Raw genomic sequence first — 21782 nt, 5'->3', positions numbered from 1 at the left:
CAGCTTGGGGGGGGGGGGGCTGCTAGCATCTTTGAAACTTCAAAGCTGCACAGCTTCGAAGACCATGAGATGACATTGCATAGGTTCCTCAGCACTCAAAGCTTTATCACCAGCAAGGAAACGGCTGGAGGTGCATGGTCCTGTCTGATCTTGGAAGTTCAGCAGGATCAGCCCTGGTCAGAATTTTGGATGGGCCACCGCCTGGGAATCAGGCTTCCTGCACTGAGCAGGGGGCTGTTCTCTCCCTTCAAATGACACTAACTTTTACCTCCTTCTATCCCCTGCTTTGGCCTTTAAAAAAAAAAATTAAGGATCACAATTGAGTGCCTTTACACACGCTGCCTCCCCCCCCCCATTCTCCCAGTAGCTTAACCGGTACTGTAATGTTTTCTCGTAGCCCGAATCCTGGGCACTCATTTACTCAGGAGTAAGCCACTTTGAACTCAATGGAACTTACTACTGAGTAGACATAAGATCACCCTGTAAGTCTGCAAGCCTCGAGTAAGCCCCATTGAGCCCCATATGGTGCTCTGGAACAAAAGAGGACATTGCTTCTGAGCTTGGTGGGGTGGGGGATCAAAGGTGTCTCCCTTCATTGCAGGGAGGCATTTTACCCTCTGCTCCCTCTGATTTAGAAATGCAGAGGCAGGAGATGCTCAGGTCCGGGGGGGGGGGGGGCGCTGCTTATGTCTTCAAAGACTGCCCAGTGAAGAAATTTATGCTTGTGCGTGGGGACATCAAGCTGGAGAAGCCCGATTCTTCGAAGAGTTGAAGATTTGAAGATCTGAAGATTTGAATATAATGCTTAATGTTTTTTTTTTTTTAAGATCACTTACAGGGTGACCTTATGTCTACTGAGTAGTAAGTTCCATTGGGTTCAATGTGGCTTACTCCTGAGAAAGTAAGTGCCCAAGATTGGGGCCGCGAGAAAACATTACAGCACCAGTTACGCTAGAACAGGCACTCAGTTGTGATCCTTAATTTTTTTTAAAAAGCCAAAGCAGGGGATAGAAGGAGGTAAAAGTTAGTGTCATTTGAAGGGAGAGAACAACCCCCTGAAGCCTGATTCCCTGGCTGTGACCCATCCAAAATTCTGACCAGGGCTGACCCGGCTGAGCTTCCCAGATCAGATAAGAGCCGGCAGCTCTAGCCCTCTGCTGGTTGGAGATAAAACTTCCAGTGCTAAGGAAGCTATGTTATCAGTAGCCAGAAGACCAGATGGGGGCATCTAGAGCTGTGATTGGACAGGACGGAAATACAAACACCGCCGTATATGGACAGGCATGGGAGGGGACTACGACCTTATAAGGTAATAAACACAGAAGAGCAGAGCACATGAATGGGAAATACCGGGATATCTGGGTATTGAAAGCGGGAGCACAGAAGAGGGAAATGCTGGTCCCAATTCGAGGCAGGTCCTGCGTAGTATGAAAGACAAGCAGTGAAACCTTATTGGAAGCAGGGAAAAACTAAGTGTAGATTGGCCCTAAGAGATGTGGACAGTGTGAAAAGAATGAGACAGTTGCTGAAGAGGTGTGAGCAATGTGGAATGGAGAGAGACCTGGCCAGCCAAAAATGAGTGAACACAAGCCCAGGGCAGAAAGAAAATGGAGACAGCTACCAAGGATTCAAGAAGGGTTAGAGGTGATTCAGTGCTGCCCCCTTTTGGTTACTTGTGACCACTTTGCAAAAGTAAAGCCCAGGCTATGGGGCCGCTCCTATTTCTCCCAGATGTCAAACAGACTCTTCTTATATAGGGCAGATGCAAATTAATGCTGTCCACTGTAAAAGGCCACATTATGAACATTAACTTTTGTAGATGTCACGGCAATGCTAAATCATTCATTTGGTTTCAGTGAGGGTTTCTTGAAAAGGATAGCCACAGTCTTGCAATGCCAAAGTATGTTTTATTTATTTATTAGATTTATTAGCTGCCCAACTGGCCAGCTACCCGGCCACTCTAGGCAGTGTACAATATGAATAGCAACACAAAATACAACATAATCACCTGAACAAACAACATTGCTCTAAAAAAAAACCCAAACCCCAAATGCCTGCCTGAACAGCCAGGTTTTCAAAGCCCAGCACAAGCTCATCAAAGAGGGGGCATGGTGAAGGTCACCAAGGAAGGAATTCCACAGAGTGGGGGACAGCTCAGAAAAGGCCCTCCCCCTAGTCCTGACCAGCCTAGCTGTCCTGGCTGATGGGGCAGACAGAAGGCCTTCCAAGGCCGATCTCCCTGGTGTTGCTGGAGGTGTTCCTTAAGATAGACTGGGCCGGAACCATATAGGATTTTAAAGGTCAATACCAACACCATGAATTGGGCCCAGAAAACACTGGTAACCAGTGCAACTCCTTCAGCGCTGGATGTGATCTCGCTGACGGCTGCCTTTAATCAGGCGGGCCGTTGCGTTCTGCACGAGCTGCAACTTCCAAATCGCCTTCCAAATAGGGATGGACGAAAGTCCCTTACCTGTTCTCGAAGCTTGCTTCGTGGGGGGGGGGAGGCGCTTCGGTTCTCCCCCCGAAGTTCAGGCGAGGGGGGGAGGCGCCCTGCCTCGCCCGGCCGAAATTCAGGCCGGGCGGGAGGCGCCCCATCCCTCGCCGGCGAAATTCAGGCCGGGTAGAAGCGCCCCGTCTACCCGGCCGCGAAAAAAAAGTAAAAAAACACACACACACCCGTGATAGGCTACGTAACGATTCACGTAGCCTATCACGGCTAGATTTCCAAAGTCAGCCGTGATAGGCTACGTAAATCGTCACGTAGCCTATCACGGGTGACTTTGGGGGGAAAAAAAAAGTGCGTACGCAAATGGCGGCTCCCATGGGGACCGCCATTTGCGTTCCTTATTTTGACACGTCTAGTCTACGTAAAGATTTACGTAGACTACGGCGAAAATAAGGGCAACGCAAATAGGGTTCCCTTATTTTCTCCGTAGTCTACGTAAATCTTTACGTAGACTAGACATGCCAAAATAAGGAACGCAAATGGCGGTGCCCATGGGCCGCCGCCATTTGCATACGTGCTTTTTTTTCCCCAAAGTCACCCGTGATAGGCTACGTGACGATTTACGTAGCCTATCACGGCTGACTTTGGAAATCTAGCCATGATAGGCTATGTAAATCATTACGTAGCCTATCACGGGTGTGTTTTGATTTTTTTTACTTTACTTTTTTTTTTTGCAATGGCGGCAGCGGTGGCAGCCGGTCGGGAGACCGGCCGCCGCCCCCGCCGAAACGCCACCGAAACGCCACCAGGACCCACCGCCGAGAGGGACATTCGGCCACGGTAAGTCCCATCCCGGGGAGGGTGGGCGGAGAATTTCCCCACCAATTTCGGGGGGCCGAATGCGTTGGCATTCGGCCTCCCGAAGACTCGGGGAGAAATTCTCCGCCATCCCTACTTCCAAACCATCTTCCAAACCTATCCAGAGCCCTCCTCATATCATCCACCAAGGCGACCAAGGCTGTTCCTCTCCCATGCCCACGCCTGAAACCCAAATGAAATGGATCCAGATAACTAGCCTCTGAGCATGTGAAGATGAGTTAAAGGGCCGATAGCATGGCCTAGCACATTCCATACTGAGTGAGAGTGTTATCAAGCACTTTGCCTGGGAAGCAAAGTTTGTTCACCTTAAAGCTACAGGTGGCTGTGCTTAGAACCAAGTGCTGTTAGTCTATGCTGGGAATGAACGCTAGGGGGTGCTTGCTGCTGTTATGCTGCCTGATTGCTAACATATATGGTATAAAACCCATTGTACCCCATGGCTCTGGGTTCAGAGATGCTGTCTGATCCAACCATTGGGTACACCTGTGTGCTGTAAGTTACTCAATAAAGTACTCTTTGTAAGTAAACCTGGGTCTGATTTATCACTATCTTGTAGGGGTGGACGAAAGTCACTCACCTTTTCTCGCAGCTTGTTCGCGGTGGGGGGGAGCGCTTCGCTGCTCCCCCCGCGAAGTTCAGGCCGGGGGGGGGAGGCTTCCCGCCTCGCCCGGCCGAAATTCAGGCCGGGGGGGGAGGCTTCCCGCCTCGCCCAGCCGAAATTCAGGCCGGGGAGGAGGCTTCCCGCCTCGCCCGGCCGCGAATACGAAAGTAAAACAAAAACAAAAAAAAAGTCCCCTGATAGGCTACATGACGATTCACGTAGCCTATCATGGCTAGATCTGCAAAGTCAGCTGTGATAGGCTACGTGAATCGTCACGTAGCCTATCACGGGTGACTTTAAAAAAAAAAAAGCGCGTACGCGAATGGCGGCCCCCATAGGGAGCCGCCATTCGCGTTCCTTATTTAGTTGCTGTAGTCTACGTAAATGTTTACGGAGACTACGGCGAAAATAAGGGCAACGCAAATAGCGTTGCCCTTATTTTCGCCGTAGTCTACGTAAACATTTACGTAGACTACAGCCACCAAATAAGGAACGGGAATGGCAGCTCCCTATGGGGGCCACCATTATCCGTACACACTTCGTGTTTTTTTTTTTAAGTCACCCGTGATAGGCTACATGACGATTCACGTAGCCTATCACGGATGACTTTGCAAATCTAGCCGTGATAGGCTACGTGAATCGTCACGTAGCCTATCAGGGGACTTTTTTTTTTTCTTTTATTGCAATGGCGGGGGCGGCAGCTGGTCGAAAGACCGGCTGCCGCTCCCGCCCCGCTTGAACACCCGACGAACCGCCAGCCGGACCCGCCGCCGGGAGGGACATTCAGAGAAGGTAAGTCCCGTCCCGGGGGGGGGGTGCGGGGGGCGGGGGGGTGCGGAGGATTTCTCCCCGAAACTTGTTCGGGGGGCCGAACACGTTGGCGCTCGGCCCCCCGAAGTTTCGGGGAGAAATTCTCCGCCATCCCTACTATCTTGGCACCTCTAAATTAAGAGGTCGAAACCCACGGCCAGGGCAATACAGACCAGGTGAAAGTTGTTCAAATCTTGAGGATCCAAGTCTTTAACACCTTCTTGAGGGCTGATGGCATCACTCCCTCCTCAAGGGAGGAATTCACCACCGCCTTGATCCCCTCCCTGAGTCTCTCTCTGCAGCTCATAATGAGCCAAGATGGGCAAGGATCGAGTAAGCAGGTTGTCTCGGCCTTAAAGATGAAAGCACCTTGTCCACTTCATCAGAAGGAAGAAGCTGGAACCAATCCTACACAACTGGTCTGCCACTGGCTGCCCCTCACTCACTAACTGTATCCACAGTGCATGGAATAGCACTCCTGATCTGGTTAATTTTATCCGCAAAGTGCTTTGCAAACTCATCACAGGAGGCCTTAGAATGTTCCACTGGTTCCGGAACAACTGGACTGACCAGGTTCCAGACCACTTGGAACAGCCTTCTGGGACAGCATTCGACGGACGCGATAGAGGCAGCATAAAAATCATTTTTTGCTGCTCTTATTACCACGTGATAAGCTGAAGCTACAGCTCTAACCCATGTTCGATCGGCTTCAGAGTGAGATTTCCACCACCAGTGCTCTAGCCATCTCACCTCCTGCTTCAGAGCTCGTAACCATGGGGTGAACCATGGTGCAGTCTAAGCTCTGTTCAGGATGAGAGGGCATTTCAGAGCCAATCTAATGCCCCAGAAGAGAGGGCATTTCAGAGCCAGTCTAATTCTACCCATCCACCAGGGTCTTGACCAAGCGGCTGTTTGCATGCTCCAAAGAATTCCCAAGAATCCATTTGGATCCATAAGATGCCTGGGGCAGACCATCTTAATGGGTCCTCACCTGTGGAGGGGTTGTGGAACCAAGAAGTCCTACTCCACCAAGTAGTGATCTGACCATGACAAGGGGGTGGCACCCGATTTCCAGATCACTCTCCACCTCTCCGGAAACAAACACAAGGTCTAACACGTGACCGGCTACATGGGTGGGCCCAGTTGGAATATGGTGCAGCTCCAAGGAAGCCATGGTCTCCATGAAGTCCTGAGGTGCCCCCACGAGGATGGCCTCCAAATGTACACTGCAGTCCCCCAACACCAACAAGTTAGGGGACTGTACACGCACATCAGAGACCACCTCAAACACCTCAGCCAGGGAGTCTGTCGTGCAGCAGGGTGGATGGTACATGAGCAGAATTCCCAGATTGCCCTTTGGGCCCAAGCTCCAGTACATGCAATCAGCAACCCTGGTCTTCTGGAGAGGGAGTGTGATGAGGACCAAGGACTCCCAGTAGATAACAGCCACTCCCCGTCCCCGACCCCCAGTCCTCAGCTGCTGCACATACGAAAATCCAGCCAGGCAAATGGCTGCAAGAGTGGGAGCAGTGGCCTCGTCCAGCCAGGTCTCCATAATACATGCCAGGTCCACACCTTCACCCAGGATCATGTCACGGATGAGAGATATTTTATGGGCAATGGACCTGGCATTACACAGCAGCAGGAGATGGCCAGAGGATGGAGTCACGCATCCCCCAGCCATCCTTCAGCTTTGGATAGTCCCAGAACAGGGGACAGATATTATGCATCTCTCCCCTGTTCCCCTTACCCGGCATGGCCTGCTCCTAGTGCTCCTCCAGCATCTGCATAGTATATGCATAGCCAATAAATGCAGAAGAACGTTCCATTTTCTATGAGAAAGAAATAATCCATATGTAAAGTGGAAAATGCACTGGTATGCACTGAATTTACTACCATATGTATCCCCAGGTATGAACTGCATTTACTACCACAGAAAAAGAATGGGGATGAAAATGAGAAAAACCTGTCCTTTGGGGGCTCTGGTTCACAGCCATAATGATTTTTGTTGTTAGCTGCAGTCATTAATAATAAACACATAGAGAATAAGCAACTGACAAACTTCCACTGAAGTAACTATCAGCCCAGTCCAGCAAGAGAAAGATCATTGAGCAGAAGCCAGTTTTAGCATGTGCATCCCTTTGTGACAATCAGTATTGCATGCAGACATCCTCTCACTGTAATTTAGGCCATGCACATTTCACACTGCTTTATCAGTGAGTACTCATCCAACGTTGACTGGCCAGATGGAATATAGGCTCCCAAACAGGTGACCAGCAGTGAAAGCAGACATGATTGACTAGGTACCACCATTGTATTTTCACTATTTGTAGGCAGACAATCAGGTTGCTAGTTTACCTTAAAACAATCCTTTCACAACTACAGTGTTATGGCAAAGAACAGTACATTGATAAAACGTGTAGCAAGTGAAAATAATTCCTTTGTTTGCTTGACTCTAGTCACCCTTAGTCCTTGTACTGTACCCAGGCTGAGGCCTGCAAATTTCCAGGGGCTTTCAAAAATGCTTCTTTTTGTGCTGTTTATTCAAACACTGGGAAGAAATAGTATCCCTATTAGGGCAGTTGGTGCATGTATATTCTTCCATTGGTAGCATCAGCAGCCAGAATATCGTGTGGCATAAAGTTGCATCCAATGAAATTACCATTGGGAATTCTCTAAAAATTCGTTTTGCTCATGTTCAAAAGCTACATGACTGACACACTTAGGAAGGGAAAGAAGCTCTCCTCCAAGTCACTGTGGTCAGTGATCAGGAGTGGGACAGCCTTGCCTAGTCATTTGTGTCTTGGCACACCTGCTTGAATTAACTGGTGCTATTTTCTTGCAAGAGGCTGATGTATGGGTGATCCTGCTCTGATGCAGAACTGCATGGTCTTTTAACCCCTCTATCCCAAATCACAACAAAAATATAATGCCTCTTTCAGAAAAGACACAATCCAGAATGAAATGGAATGTTATGTTATCATAATTAGCTGGAAGCTTTTTTTTCAGGTGGATAGAAGAAGCCACATATTTACACTGTCCAAAACCAAGTGGAATCTTTAAAAAGCAAATGTGGACTTGCATTGTTGGACCAACAAACATAAATAAATGTTTTCAAAATGTGAGAGATATTTTATAGGCTGCAGGATGGAACAATATAATTACTTTAAATAAGAGCCTTGGTTTACCTTGCTATCCTCACTGACAGAGGATATTTAGGTATACCAAGTTAATAACCAAGGGGAAAAAGTACTATAATACCTCAGAACGTGACTAATGGATTTGAAATTCAGTACATTTCTCATTTAGCGTCCAATACTGAAAGCACTGTTTGAGAATAAAGCTCCACTGAAGCAGACAGAGCTTGTGCTGGTACTGCACTTTTGCTTTTACAGTATTTAACTGCATTTAAGGTGCAAGTCTGTGTGATAAAAAATACCCAATAAACATTGAATCCTTTTCTGTTGTTCAGTCATTAAGTCGTGTCCGACTCTTCGTGACCCCATGGACCATAGCACGCCAGGCCTTCCTGTCCTCCGCTCTCTCCCAGAGTGTGCTGAAGTTCATATTCATTGCATCGGTGATGCTATCTAGCCATCTCATCCTCTGCCATCCCCTTCTCCTTTTGCTTTCAATCTTTCACAGCATCAAGGTCTTTTCCAGGGAGTTTTCTCTTCGCATTAGGTGGCCAAAATATTTGAGCTTCAGCTTCAGTATCTGTCCTTCCAATGAGCACTCAGGGTTGATTTCCTTTAGGATGGACTGATTTGACCTCCTTGCAGTCCAGCGGACTCGTAAGAGTCTTCTCCAGCACCACAGTTTGAAAGCATCAATTCTTCGGCGCTCAGCCTTCCTTATAGTCCAGCTCTCACAGCCATACGTTACTACTGGGAAAACCATAGCTTTGATTATACGAACCTTTGTTGGCAAGGTGATGTCTCGCTTCTTACTATGCTGTCTAGGTGTGCCATAGCTTTCCTCCCAAGGAGCAAGCGTCTTTTAATTTCATGGCTACAGTCACCGTCTACGGTGGTCTTGGAGCTGAAGAAAGTAAAATCTGTCACTGCTTCCATTTCTTCCCTTTCTATATGCCAGGAAGTGATGGGGCCAGGTGCCATGATCTTCGTTTTTTTAATGTTGAGTTTCAAACCAGCTTTTGCACTCTCCACTTTCACCCTCAACAAGAGGATCTTTAGATCCTCTTCGCTTCCTGCCATTAGGGTGGCATCGTCTGTGTATCTGAGGTTGTTGATAATTCTCCCGGCAATCTTAATTCCGACCTGTGATTCATCCAATGTACTCTGCATATAAGTTAAATAAGCAGGGCGACAATATGCAGCCTTGTCGTACTCCTTTCCCAATTTGGAACCAATCGGTTGTTCCATGTCTGGTTCTTACTGTTGCTTCTTGAGCCTCGTAAAGGTTTCTCAGGAGACAGGTAAAGTGGTCTGGTACTCCCATCTCTTTAAGAATTTGCCACAGTTTGTTGTGATCCACACAATCAAAAGCTTTAGCGTAGTCAATGAAGCAGAAATAGACGCTTTTCTGGAATTCTCTTGCTTTCTCCATGATGCAGCGAATGTTGGCGATTTGATCTCTAGTTCCTCTGCCTCTTCAGAACCCAGGTTGTACTTCCAGTAGTTCTCGGTTCACATACTGCTGAAGCCTAGCTTGTAGGATTTGGAGCATCACCTTGCTGGCATGTGAAATGAGCGCAATTGTATGGTAGTTTGAACACTCTTTGGCATTGCCCTTCTTTCGAAAAGGAATGTAAATTGTAAACAGTGTCTTGTGGCCACTGTTGAGTGTTCCAAATTTGTTGGCATATTGAGTGAAGCACTTTAAGAAGACCTTCTTGTCTCTCCTTGCTATTCTCTGGAAATCTGCATTCAGTTGGATATATCTTCCCCTTTCTCCTTTGCTTTTTGCTTCCCTTCTTTCCTCAGCTACTTGTAAAGCCTCATCAGACAGCCACTGTGCTTTCTTGTATTTCTTTTTCTTTGGGATGGATTTCGTTGCTGCCTCCTGAACAATGTTACGGACCTCCGTCCATAGTTCCTCAGGCACTCTGTCTATCAGGTCTAATACCTTAAATCTATTTGTCACCCCCGCTGTATATTCATAAGGGATATGATTTAGGTCATACCTGAATGGTTTAGTGGTTTTCCCTACGTTCTTCAATTTAAGCTGAAATTTTGCAACAAGAAGCTCATGACCTGAGCCACAGTCAGCTCCAGGTCTTGTTTTACTGACTGTATAGAGCTTCTCCATCTTTGGCTGCAAAGTACATAATCAATCTGATTTCGATATTGACCATCTGATGATGTCCATGTGTAGAGTTGCCTCTTGTGCTGTTGGAAAAGAGTGTTTGCTATGATCAGCGTGTTCTCTGGACAGAACTGTATTAGCCTTTGTCCTGCTTCATTTTGTACACCAAGGCCTGTTATCCCGGTGATTCCTTGACTTCCTACTTTAGCATTCCAATCCTAGGGATGGCAGAGAATTCCACCACGGATTCCAGTGAGGCTGGATTCTGTAGAATCCGGCCCCCCGGAATCTGTGGCGGAACAGCCTCCTGCCCCCCCTGCGGAATCCCCCGGGACGGCACTTATCTGGGATGGATGCAGCGGATTCGGCGGCGGCTCTGGTGGGTGCGGCAGTGGCAGCTGGTCTCCTGGCCGGCCGCGGCTGAGCACAGCGTACACAAATGGCAGCGGCTACAGCGGCTGCCATTTGCGTTCACTATTTTCACCGTTCTAGCCTACGTAAATATTTACGTAGGCTAGAATGGTGAAAAATAGCGAACGCAAATGGCGGCGGCCATAGCCCCAGCCATTTTCATACGCGTTTTTTTTAGTTTGCCATGATAGGCTATGTAAATATTTACGTAGCCTATCACGGTTAAGTACAGGGACGCAAACGGCGTCGGCTACGGCCGCCGCCATTTACGTCCCTGCTGCCCAGTGGCCGGATGTCTGGCTGCGGGCGGAGCTGGCTAGCGGCTCCGCAGAATCCCCGTGGAGTGGAACCAGCCAGGCAGGACTCCGGGGGGAGGGACGGAGTGCCTCCCCCCCATCGAGGATTCCGGTGGGAGGGACGGCGCGCCTTCCCCCCAACCACAAAGCAGATCCACGAAATGGTAAGTGACTTTCATACATCCCTATCCAATCCCCTATGATGAAGAGGACATCTTTTTTTGGTGTTAGTTCTAGGTCTTCATAGAACCGATCAACCTCAGCTTCTTTGGCCTCAGTGGTTGGGGCATAGACTTGAATTACTGTGATGTTGAATGGTTTGCCTTGGATTCGTACTGAGATCATTCTGTCGTTTTTGAGATTGTACCCCAGTACTGCTTTTCCCACCCTTTTGTTGACTATGAGTGCTACTCCATTTCTTCTAAGGGATTCTTGCCCACAGTAGTAGATATAATGGTCACCTGAATTAAATTTGCCCATGCCTGTACATTTTAGTTCGCTGGTTCCCAAGATGTCGATGTTCAATCTTGCCATCTCATGTTTGACCACCTCCAGCTTACCTTGATTCATTGATCTTACATTCCAGGTTCCTAAACAATATTGTTCTTTACGGCATCGGATTTTTTTTTCACCACCAGACACATCCACTGCTGAGTGTCCTTTCGGCTTTGGCCCAGCCGCTTCGCTCTTTCTGGCGCTACTTGGAAATTCCCTCTGCTCTTCCCCAGTGGTATATTGGACACCTTCTGACCTGAGGGGCTCATTGTCCAGCGTCATATCTTTGAGCCTTGTGATACATTCCATGGGGTTTTCTTGGCAAGAATACTGGAGTGGGTTGCCATTTCCTTCTCAAGTGGACCACATTTTGTCAGAACTCTCCACCATGACCTGTCCGTCTTGGGTGGCCCTGCACGGCATAGTTTATGGCTTCACTGAGATATGCAAGCCCCTTCGCCACAACAAGGCAATGATACATGAAGGGGAAATCCTTTTCTACTCTCTCATAAATAAGAAAATGATAAAAGTTTAAGCATTTTCAGGGAGTTTAACTATGGATGGATCAGTCTGTTTCTAGTCTGCATTAGTTTTGTATATGTTCAATCATCAGTTTTCAGAAATTGCCCCATTTTCTGCATTTTTTTTAAAGCTGTATAAAATTTGCATTTAAATTCTATGCATTTCCCTTATCAGATATACACACACACACACAGCAAAACTGACACCACACAAAAACACACACCACATATACAAAACCAGACAAAATATGCACTACACCAATACAAACTAGCTAACAACACCCATGCACCACATTAATAAAAACACAGGCAGCTCCCTGCTCCCCATACACGCACACACATATACACACAGCGTAGGTAAACCAGCTCTCTCAGTCTCCATCACCCCTGCTAGCCTCCTAGTATGCTCCTTACCACTACCCAACATATGCTTTTCTTTTTTCTGGGTGGTTGGGCATGCTTCAAAACAAAGTACTGGGCTGCAGCCACCCACCTTTTTTACTTTCTGAGAATCCTCTGGGGCCTAGAAACAATGGTGGCACTGGAGGCTGGTGCTGTGCTTTGCAGCATGGCACCCTTCTGGTTTAACAGAAGTTTTAAAAATTAAAAACACATCTACGCAATAGGGAGGAGCAGGGGGCTTGGCTGGTGCTAAGGGAGGTGTCTGTGGACACATCAGTGCCCATGGGCACCAGGTTGGAGAACCTAGCCTTATCTAGAGATTTCTGCCTTTACATAGGGCTGTGCAACCTGTATATGGCCCATCAGCTGCAGCCTTCCCCATGTTTTCAAGAGATTTCTAGATTATCTCACCTAAAAACATGATTTATCTCCACTTGGCCTTGAACTGGTGGGACATTTTCTCTGACAACCTACTCACAGCAGTTGGTGCAAATCTCTGGTGTCCCTACAACGCTGCCCTTCTAAGAACCTAGGCTCCTTGCCTGCTCTATCTGCCCATGGGGCCCACCCTTACACAAGACTAAGCTGGAACATGGTCTGAACATTAGAACCATAGAATCCGAGTTAGAAGGCACTTTGGATGTCAGCTAGTCCAATCTCTTACTCAATGCAGGATCTGAAATGAAAGATGCAACTACAGCATTCCTAACAGATGGGCATTCAGCCTGTGCTTAGAAACCTCTAGCAAAGGAGAATCTACCACCTTTGGCAACAGTTTGTTCTACTGCCAAACAGCTCATTTTATCCTATTAGTAATATTGCATACAGCTTAATATAATAAAATCTATAAGTGATTGACCAATCTGTAATATCTTACCATTAGGAAGTGTCTTTTAATATTTAACCAAAATCTGTTTCCATGCAATTCCCATTCACTGATTCTAGTTCTGCCCTCTGGAGCAACAGAGAACAAGTCTGCCCCATCTTCTGCACTGGAATGTTGGAAGACCACTATGTCTCATGTCTTTCCTTTATCTTCTTTCCTCCAGATTAAATATACCTAGCTCTTTCAAACATTTCTCATAGGACTTGGTTTCCAGACCCCTCAGCATCTTGGCCACCCTCCTCTCGACACCCTCCAATGTCCTTCTTAAAGTGTGGGTCACTTACCTTTCCACGGATTATGTTGATGGGGGGGGGAGGCGTTCCATCCCTCCCCCCAGAATCCTTGACGGGGGGGGAGGCGATCCATTCCTCCCCCCCCCCCCGGAATCCTCCATGGCCGGCTGTGCTCTGCGGCAGCTCCGCAGAGCAGCCAGCCAGGCCCAGGCCAGAGCCGTCCACAGCCAGATTTCCGGTCGCGGAGGGCTCTGGGTAAAAACAACAACAACAACAACCGCATACGCAAGATCCGTGGTGGAATTCTTTGACATCCCTATGTGGCACCCAGAAATGGACACAGTAGTCCAGATGCAGCTTGACTAGCACAGAGCAGAGGGGAACTATTATGCCATGTGATCTGGACACTATGCTTCTACTGGCTTGTGTTCAGTTTGTGATCAGTGAAGACACCTTAGGTCATGGTCTTTCTTTGACAGCACAGTCAATGCCTTTTCATTTATATGCATTTAATATATCAGTCAAATTCTGGAGTTCTTACTATTTTCCTCCCCTGTGCTTATAAAGGACATACTACTGGAATGTGTGTTGAGTTTTATGCTTCATTTTTTAAAATCTAAACAAGAGACATCACAGGGAAGATTGCTCATTGTAGAGATTATCTCCTTTTTTGTCTCATTGAGTCATTATTATTTTTCACATGCAGGTCTGTAGTTTAAGTACTAGAATACTTTTTTTTGTAATATGGGAATAGCCACTGTCTTAGTACATGCACCAGGAAGCAAAAACAAAGACGGTGCTCCACAATGAGGGCAAATTCAGATGTGGTAATTAAGTTAACCACCTGTCCAGTTTTGATGGATGAGTTTAATTATGTTCAGCCTGAGGATGTGAATGAGTTGCTTGGAGGAATGGGACCAACCACTTGTTCATTAGACCCTTGATCATCCTGGCTGACAAAGAGCTGCCAGAAGGGGGCTGGCCAATTGAGTGGTGGTGTCTGTAAAAGCTTCTTTGAAAGAGGGTTATGGTCCAGCACTTCAAAAAGAAGTGATTGTGAGACCTTTGCTAAAGAAGCCTTCATTAGATCCCATCTCCCTAGGTAACTATCAGCCAGTTCGTTGCTCAGCCTGTGGATTATTGCTTGGCCCCATGGCCACTAACCTATAGGGTTCCTTAGTGCTCTGCTTTGTCCCTTGTGCTTTTTAACATCTACATGAAGCCATGGGAGAGGTCATTCAGAGTTTGGGGGTTGGGTCTTATCACTGTGCTGATGGCACCCATCTCTATCTCTCTTTTTCAACTAATGCTAAGGAGGCTGTGCACATCCTGAACTGTTGCCTGAATGCAATGAGGAATTGGATGTGGGTGGACATACTAAAGTCAATCTGGACAAGACAGAAGTTATGTTGGTCAGTAGGCAAGCTAACCTGGGACTGGGGATATAGCCTATTCTGGATGGGATGAATTCCCTCAGAAAGACCAGCTTGGGAGTGCGCTTGGACCCAGTATTTCTCATGGAGGGCCAGGTGATCCATGCCTTAATTACCTCTCATTTAGACTCTTGTAAAGGGCTCCTTGTGGCTGTCCTTGAAAGAGTTTGGAAAGTATAATTAATACAATGCTTTATAGCCCATGTAACATTGGCTTCCAATTTGTGTCTGAGCCCAATTCAAGGTACTGGTTCTGATCTCAATGGCTTGGGGCTAGGATATCTGAAAGACCAACTCCTCTTGTATGAGCCTACGCATAATTTGCAATGTTAGTCCGAGACCCTGTTGTATGTCCCACCGCCAAGAGAGGCTAAGTAGTGGGTATATGATACAGGCCCTTTTTGTAGCAGACCTGACTATGGAACTCCCATCCGAGGAAGGTTAAGTGGCTGCACTGTTTCACTAGCCCCTTGATGGATTTTAATGGTCCTCTTTAGCATGTTTTAAAGATTTTTGCTTTCCTGCTTTTATTTTCCTCTTGTGATTTCTTGATTTTATTGTTTTGTTGTATTACTGTTCCAGAATTGGTGAGGCTGTCCCTATATTTTATAAGGCATATGCAGCCTCCTACATGTATGTGGACATGTAAATATGAACATTAGATGGAAATTGGCCCTTACTGAAATTTGCATGCGTCACTCTCAAAAGTTAAACACATCTAAACAGCCTCTCAGCATACACAGAGATATTTTGTTTGCTTTTTCCAGACAGCAAGCTCGCTGACTATTAATATTTTAACAGCACATTTCAAAAATGGCATACATTCTTAGAGAACGTTTTCAAAATTATATATGGAAAGTGGGTGTTTTAGTTTTGCTTTGCCATTTCTCCCTGAATAGCTATACTATTTACCCTGACTGTCAAAGAGAACACAATAGTTTGTAGATTAAAACAATCACCTTTCCGTTTCAGCTGCACATGTGTCTGCTGGGCAGCCTATGTAAACAGGGATTATATTTTCATAATACATTAAGCACTGAAGAGTGCAATCCCATTCATGTTTAGACAGAAAATATCCTACAATTCTCAGCATGACCCAGCAGCATTGCTGGCTGGAGGGATGTTGGGAGTTGTAGTACTTTTTCTGTCTAAACATGCATAGGATTGCACCCTAAAAATGCTGGATAAAGTTATGATTGGAAAATACCTGTAAAGAAGCACACTATCAAACAGTTTGTTTGCTTATTTTGTGCAATCTGATAGAAATCTGTTTTTGACACAGTGAAGCTGTTCCTATTGTGGGAAATCACAAATCAAGCCAGCTTGACAACTTCTCTGATAAGAGCATATACACTGTATGTGTGACTTCTTTGTCTAAGCCTCTATCATATCTTCAGAGTGCAAAATTTCCTACATTTTCTCTAAAATTTGGGCAAATCAATCAGTACTGAGATACAGCACTGAGTCACATACTCTGCTAGAGCTTTAAAAGAAGAGCAACACAGACTGAGGAACAAAATATGTGTATACAATACATATGTACACAGCTTTGTAGTTTCTTGTTCTTACAAAGTTATACTCATTGTAATCTTAACTTTTAATCAGTGCATAGAGGAGCAGAAAACACAACATTGTATAGAAGCACCCCAAGGATAAGCATGGAGAAGCTTCAGTCTACATCAGCCTGACCTTCATTATAATCTCATATTCATCGCTACCACAATGCTTTTATACACACCTCTGCAAATACATTAATAACTACTTTTAAATGAGGGAGGTTACCAAGAATGCAATTTGGTAATTTTTCTCTTGCATTCTGGCTGATACAACATGAACTCTGGTCAGCCTTGTTTATTGTGATTTGCATACTCAGTGGCCAGTGATCAGAGCTGTATGTATGTAGTTACCCAGTGCCTTTTAAGTCGCATTGCAGCTTATATTTGTGAAATACAATAATATTCTGGGGCCATTAAAACTGTTATTTATCTGGCCTTAGGCTAAGAAGCAGGCAATGAGGGGGAACTGAACTAGCTTGCTGACTCTCTGATACTGAGGGCAGAATCCAACAAGGTGCTTATGCCCCCACTGATTACTTTTTGCCCCGCTGATTCCCTTCCGCAAGCAGTGAGTCCCACCAATTCTGTTGTGCAAGCAGGACCCACCGTTTATGCAGGGGAAATCTAGCGCTGCCTAGAGAAAGCCCTGAAATGAATGGAAGCTCCCTTATGTGAGCTCCGCTGGCCTCCTTCCAGAGACAAGCATTTCTGCTCATTTCAGGTTGCCCCAGAAGTGCTAAATTAACATTGTGCACGCAGTGGGGCTGCTTGTGCACCAGAATTGGTGGGGTGTAAGTGCCCCACTGGAATATGCCCTGATTAAGCATGGCCATCTCAAGACTGCCCACCACTGCCAGCCAGTTCCACCAGCACCAGCCTATGTGTCCCATTTGCTTTCCTCAAATTGCACCCAAGCAGCTCAGATCTAGAAATGACAGCTCACTTCCTTGAGTGATCTGCTCTGCATGTGTTTTGCTCTGATCTCTGCAAGCACAATTTGTGACATTGCACACTATCATTCTGATCACAGGACACATCTGTTAAGGCATCAACCTTAACTTCCAATTTCCTGGTGTTGTGGAGCTTGAGCTAACATGAGATAGCCTGAACTCTGGTCTTAAATTGGCAGGTTATTTGATCATTGAATTTCCCTGTATTTTAAAATGGAAATTTATTATTCTAGTGTTCTGATAAAAGCAAAAACACTAACGTAAAAACACTAATAAGTAATTAACTGAGTAGCTGTCTACAAATGAATAGATATGTAGCTGTATGTTCAAAAAGGCTTACTTCTGAGAAGCCTGCACAGGATTCCAACATACGCTTTCCCTCCCTCTTCATCAGTCAGTGAGAGTGATTCCCTCAGCCTTGAAAATTACCTCACTCTTATCTCAGCTGACAGTTTCCTGCTAGTCCTCCCTCACTGTCAGAATGCTAACAGGAATGCTGGAATTCCTCTCAAACACTGGCGTACTAGCAGCATTCTAGCTTCAGAGTGAAACTGAGCATGCTCACCATACCTTTACCAACAGTTGCTACTAGGGATGGTGGAGAATTTCTCCATGAATCTCCGGGAGGCCGAATGCCAACGCATTCGGCCCCCCAAAATTGGTGGTGAAATTCTCCGCCCCCCCCGCCCCCGGGATGGGGCTTACCTCCTTTGAATGTCCCTCTCGGCGGCGGGTCCTGGTGGCGTTTCGGCAGGGGTGGTGGCCGGTCTTCCGACCGGCTGCCACCGCCACCATTACAAAGTAAAGTAAAAAAAAAAAAAAAATGTGATAGGCTACGTAACGATTTACGTAGCCTATCACAGCTAGATTTTCAAAGTCAGCCGTGATAGGCTACGTAAATCTTTACGTAGCCTATCATGGGTGACTTTGGGGGGAAAAAAAAAGCGCGTACGCAAATGGCGGCCCCCATGGGCGCCGCCATTTGCGTTCCTTATTTGGGCAGGGGTAGTCTACGTAAAAATAGCGTTGCCCTTATTTTCGCCGTAGTCTACGTAAATCTTTACGTAGACTACCTGTGCCTAAATAAGGAATGCAAATGGCGACGCCCATGGGCGCCGCCATTTGCGTACGCGCTTTTTTTTTTCCCAAAAAAGTCACCTGTGATAGGCTACATAAAGATTTATGTAGCCTATCACGGCTGACTTTGAAAATCTAGCCGTGATAGGCTGCGTAAATCGTTACGTAGCCTATCACGTGTTTTTTTTTATTATTTACTTTTTTTATTTCGTGGCCGGGGAGACGGGGCGCTCCTCCCTGGCCTGAATTTCGGCCAGGTGGGGCAGGGTGCCTCCCCCCCGCCAAGAACTTTGGGGGGAGAACCGAAGCGCCTCCCCTCCACCGCGAAGCAAGCTGCAGGACCAGGTAAGGGACTTTCGTCCATCCTTAGTTGCTACCATAGGTTTCATGGGGCAGAAAAATCTTGTCAGTTTCTGAACTTTTGCACAGAACTTCACTAAACAAATGAAAGACACATCTCCTTGACAAGCCTGAATAAAGTACATCAGTACTTTTCACCAAAATTTGAAAGAAATATATGATATGCCAAGCTGCAGCCTGAAGTAAAATGTACAAATGTGTCAATTTACACCTTTTTTTAAACTTGGTGTACCTGTAGCAATTTGTATCGGATTGCTTTGAAATTTTACACAAGTGTAGACCTTATTGGGTAGATAATGGATGCCAAGTTTCATATTAGCTAAACAAGTGTCATTTTTATAAACTGTAGAATTTTGAGGCTTATAATAGTGGAACCTTTCTTTACGACTCACCTTAAATTCCCACGCCCCTTTAATTGCCACTCAAGTGGCACATGACTCTATCCAAAGTACACAACTTTGGATTTATTTATATAAATCCAAATAAATAAAGACATATTTATTTGTACCAATAGTAAAAGTCCTCTTACCAGAGCTGCACATTTCACATCTAGAGTTTTTTCTGGTGGTGCTGGTATACTATGTATCTCCAGGGAAAACCACACTTTGCAGCATGATGAACTTTGCACTAAACGAAAGAAAACATACACACAGCAATGAGTTTTGAGCCTCAATTGAAGGCATCTCCAAACATTAAAGCATTTCCTGTCTGTGAAAAGCAATTATGACCCTTAATGTTCAAATTATATAGCCTTAAATCCAAATTGCTACATGTGTATGGAAGGGACTTACACTAGCACAGTGAAATTACTGATGTTTTACTTTTAAAAGATAATCTCTGTGCAACAATACAAACTGCTTTTGAAGTTTTTGCACTGTTTCAAAAGCAGTTTGCCAAGTGGTAGAGTGGGGTGGGAGGCTGCAGTTCAAGAAAAGCAATTCTAAGCCTCCTTTGGGCTTATGGAAGTAATTCCACTGTCATTTGGATGCTGGCTAATATATTCAAAATATGCATCTTGACTTTTAAAAGATTTGAACCAAAAGGGTTTAAAGATGGAATGTCACATAACATTTCTGTACTTGTCCAGTTTGACATTTTTCATTGTTTAACACTGAGCACAATACATAATACACCGTCAAGGTAACTGGATATAGAACTTTACCTATAATTAGTTAACCATTTTCTTCACATATAAGGAAGACAGAAATAAAAAATCATGATCTAGAGAGAGAGCTACTCAAAGCACAGGTACACGTGTTTTAAGAGAATGCCACAGCCGCTCCCCCCCCCCCCGAGGGGCGGGGGAGCAGCTGAGGTTGAGGAAAGTTACGAGACAAGCAATAATTCTGCATCTCTGACAATTGGGATAACATCTTGGTCAGAAGTAGGTAGAAATGGAGCTAGCAGGAGTGACTCCATTGCCAGGGCAAGGGGGTACTTCTTCCCATAGTTCAGGCTCCCACTGTCTCACGGGAGCTGGGAACAGATATTTTAAAATCCATCAGACTAGTTGAAGGAGGACTCCCCACCTCTCTCCTGGCACCCAGAGAGACTGAAGGTGAGTGCAGGTCAGAGGAGGAGGTTTAGGGGTGCTGCAGTCTGAAGCCAAGGGCAGGTAGAGCAGGTGGTGGCCACCTGAGAGCATTGGGCCCCTGATCTGCCATGCATGTAACCCTAGCAGTTTCTGCAATCTCTACACTTAACTGGATACCAGTAATCTAAAATGTTGCTAGTGAAATGCAGTTGCAGTCTTTCGAAAACAAACATTTAAAAGCCGAAATTTTCAGAACCTGGGTTAACCAAATCGTTCAATCCAGTATTTCTTAGAAAATGATGAGATCTTAAGCAAGCAAATAAAGCACATCTGTCTGAAAGTATTATGGTGTAGCTTTTTAATTTGCATGTTCCAGTTCTCCAACTTTGATAAATTATTTCGTACCAGATACATTTATATAGCTGCAATATTGCTACTGAAATATGTTAAGGAAACAGTTTTAAACTTGTACAAATTTGTAGACTGGATTAACGTCTGCAAATCATGCTAGTCAGATTAGATTAGTTGTGTTCTCCTGGTGGAATAACAGGTATACAGGCTTGTCAATGTTTCCTGATTAAGAAAATAAGATTTGCCTCACAGGATCAGAACAAGGTCCATCTAGTTCACCGTTCTCTTTCCAACAGCAGTCAGCCAGATTCTACATGCTTTCCAAGTAGACTGGTGAGCATACAGCAACAAAGCATCTTTCACAGCAGGGAGCCAAAGAGCTTATGAATATAAATACAGTAAGCTTCTCTTCCTATAGAGTGTCCATCATTCCATGATGATAGAATCCATCATTCTAGTTTCCATAATTTCACATACTTCCATGCAAAGTTATATAGGCAATAGAAATTAGTAAATTATTAGGGCGGTATTTTGGTCTTAAAACTTGCAGCAAATGTGTTGTCTGCTCAAGTACTAAACCTTAGTAACTAATTAGCCTTCCCGGTGCCCTCCAGATGTTTTGGACTATAAATCCCAGCATTCCTGACCATTCACCATGCTGAGGATGATGGGGGTTATAGTCCAACAAATCTGGAAGACACCAGGTTAGAGAAGACTGAACTAAAAACTATCCTCCTGAAACATTTGCTCTCTGCCACTACTACAGGAGAATTGTATCCAACTGAACTGCTCCAATTGGTGAGAGAACTTATATGTCCAAGGGAGACATAGAGCAAGGTATACATAGATCACTGTGATAATTTTACTCATTTTTTTGCTGGTAAAGACACTCAGAACTGGCCTTACATACAACAGTTGTAGCAGTCTGTACCAGAAGTGTCAGGAGCAAGTGCTTGTCACAATTGCTTGGATCATTTCAGCCTTGTTTCCCTTGAGGATGTTGACAGAGTGATTAAGCTTGTGAAGGGCATCACATGTTTAGCTCCCTATTCATCTTGGCTGGTTATGGCCGGTTGGGTAGAGATTAGAGGCTTCTGGCTGAAAACACCACACTTTTGAAAGGGAGAATCCTTCCTCTGTTAATGTATAATCTCTTCTGAAGAAACCATTTTTTAAACAAAATTATTTAGGGTGCAATCCTACGCATGTCTAGACAGAAAAAACTCATACAACTTTTTTCTGTCTAAACATGCATAAGATTGTGCCCTTA

At 45.6% G+C, this 21782-nt stretch overlaps 1 protein-coding gene across 1 annotated transcript in view; it reads right to left on the bottom strand.

Annotated features, from left to right (window-relative positions):
• CFAP47 (cilia and flagella associated protein 47) overlaps positions 1-21782 on the bottom strand; it is a 410934-nt gene that overhangs the window by 165148 nt on the left and 224004 nt on the right. The window contains exon 51 of the mRNA XM_084843965.1: positions 19157-19254. Coding sequence (XP_084700091.1) covers positions 19157-19254 — 98 coding nt within the window. The remainder of the gene's footprint in view (positions 1-19156; positions 19255-21782) is intronic.

Source organism: Heloderma suspectum, chromosome 3, assembly GCF_057233095.1.
Source record: "Heloderma suspectum isolate Gila_16-S chromosome 3, 16-S_ref, whole genome shotgun sequence".
NCBI classification, from domain to species: Eukaryota; Metazoa; Chordata; class Lepidosauria; order Squamata; family Helodermatidae; genus Heloderma; species Heloderma suspectum.
The sequence above is the reverse complement of the archived record's forward strand: the minus strand, read 5'-3'. Positions and strand labels throughout refer to the sequence as shown.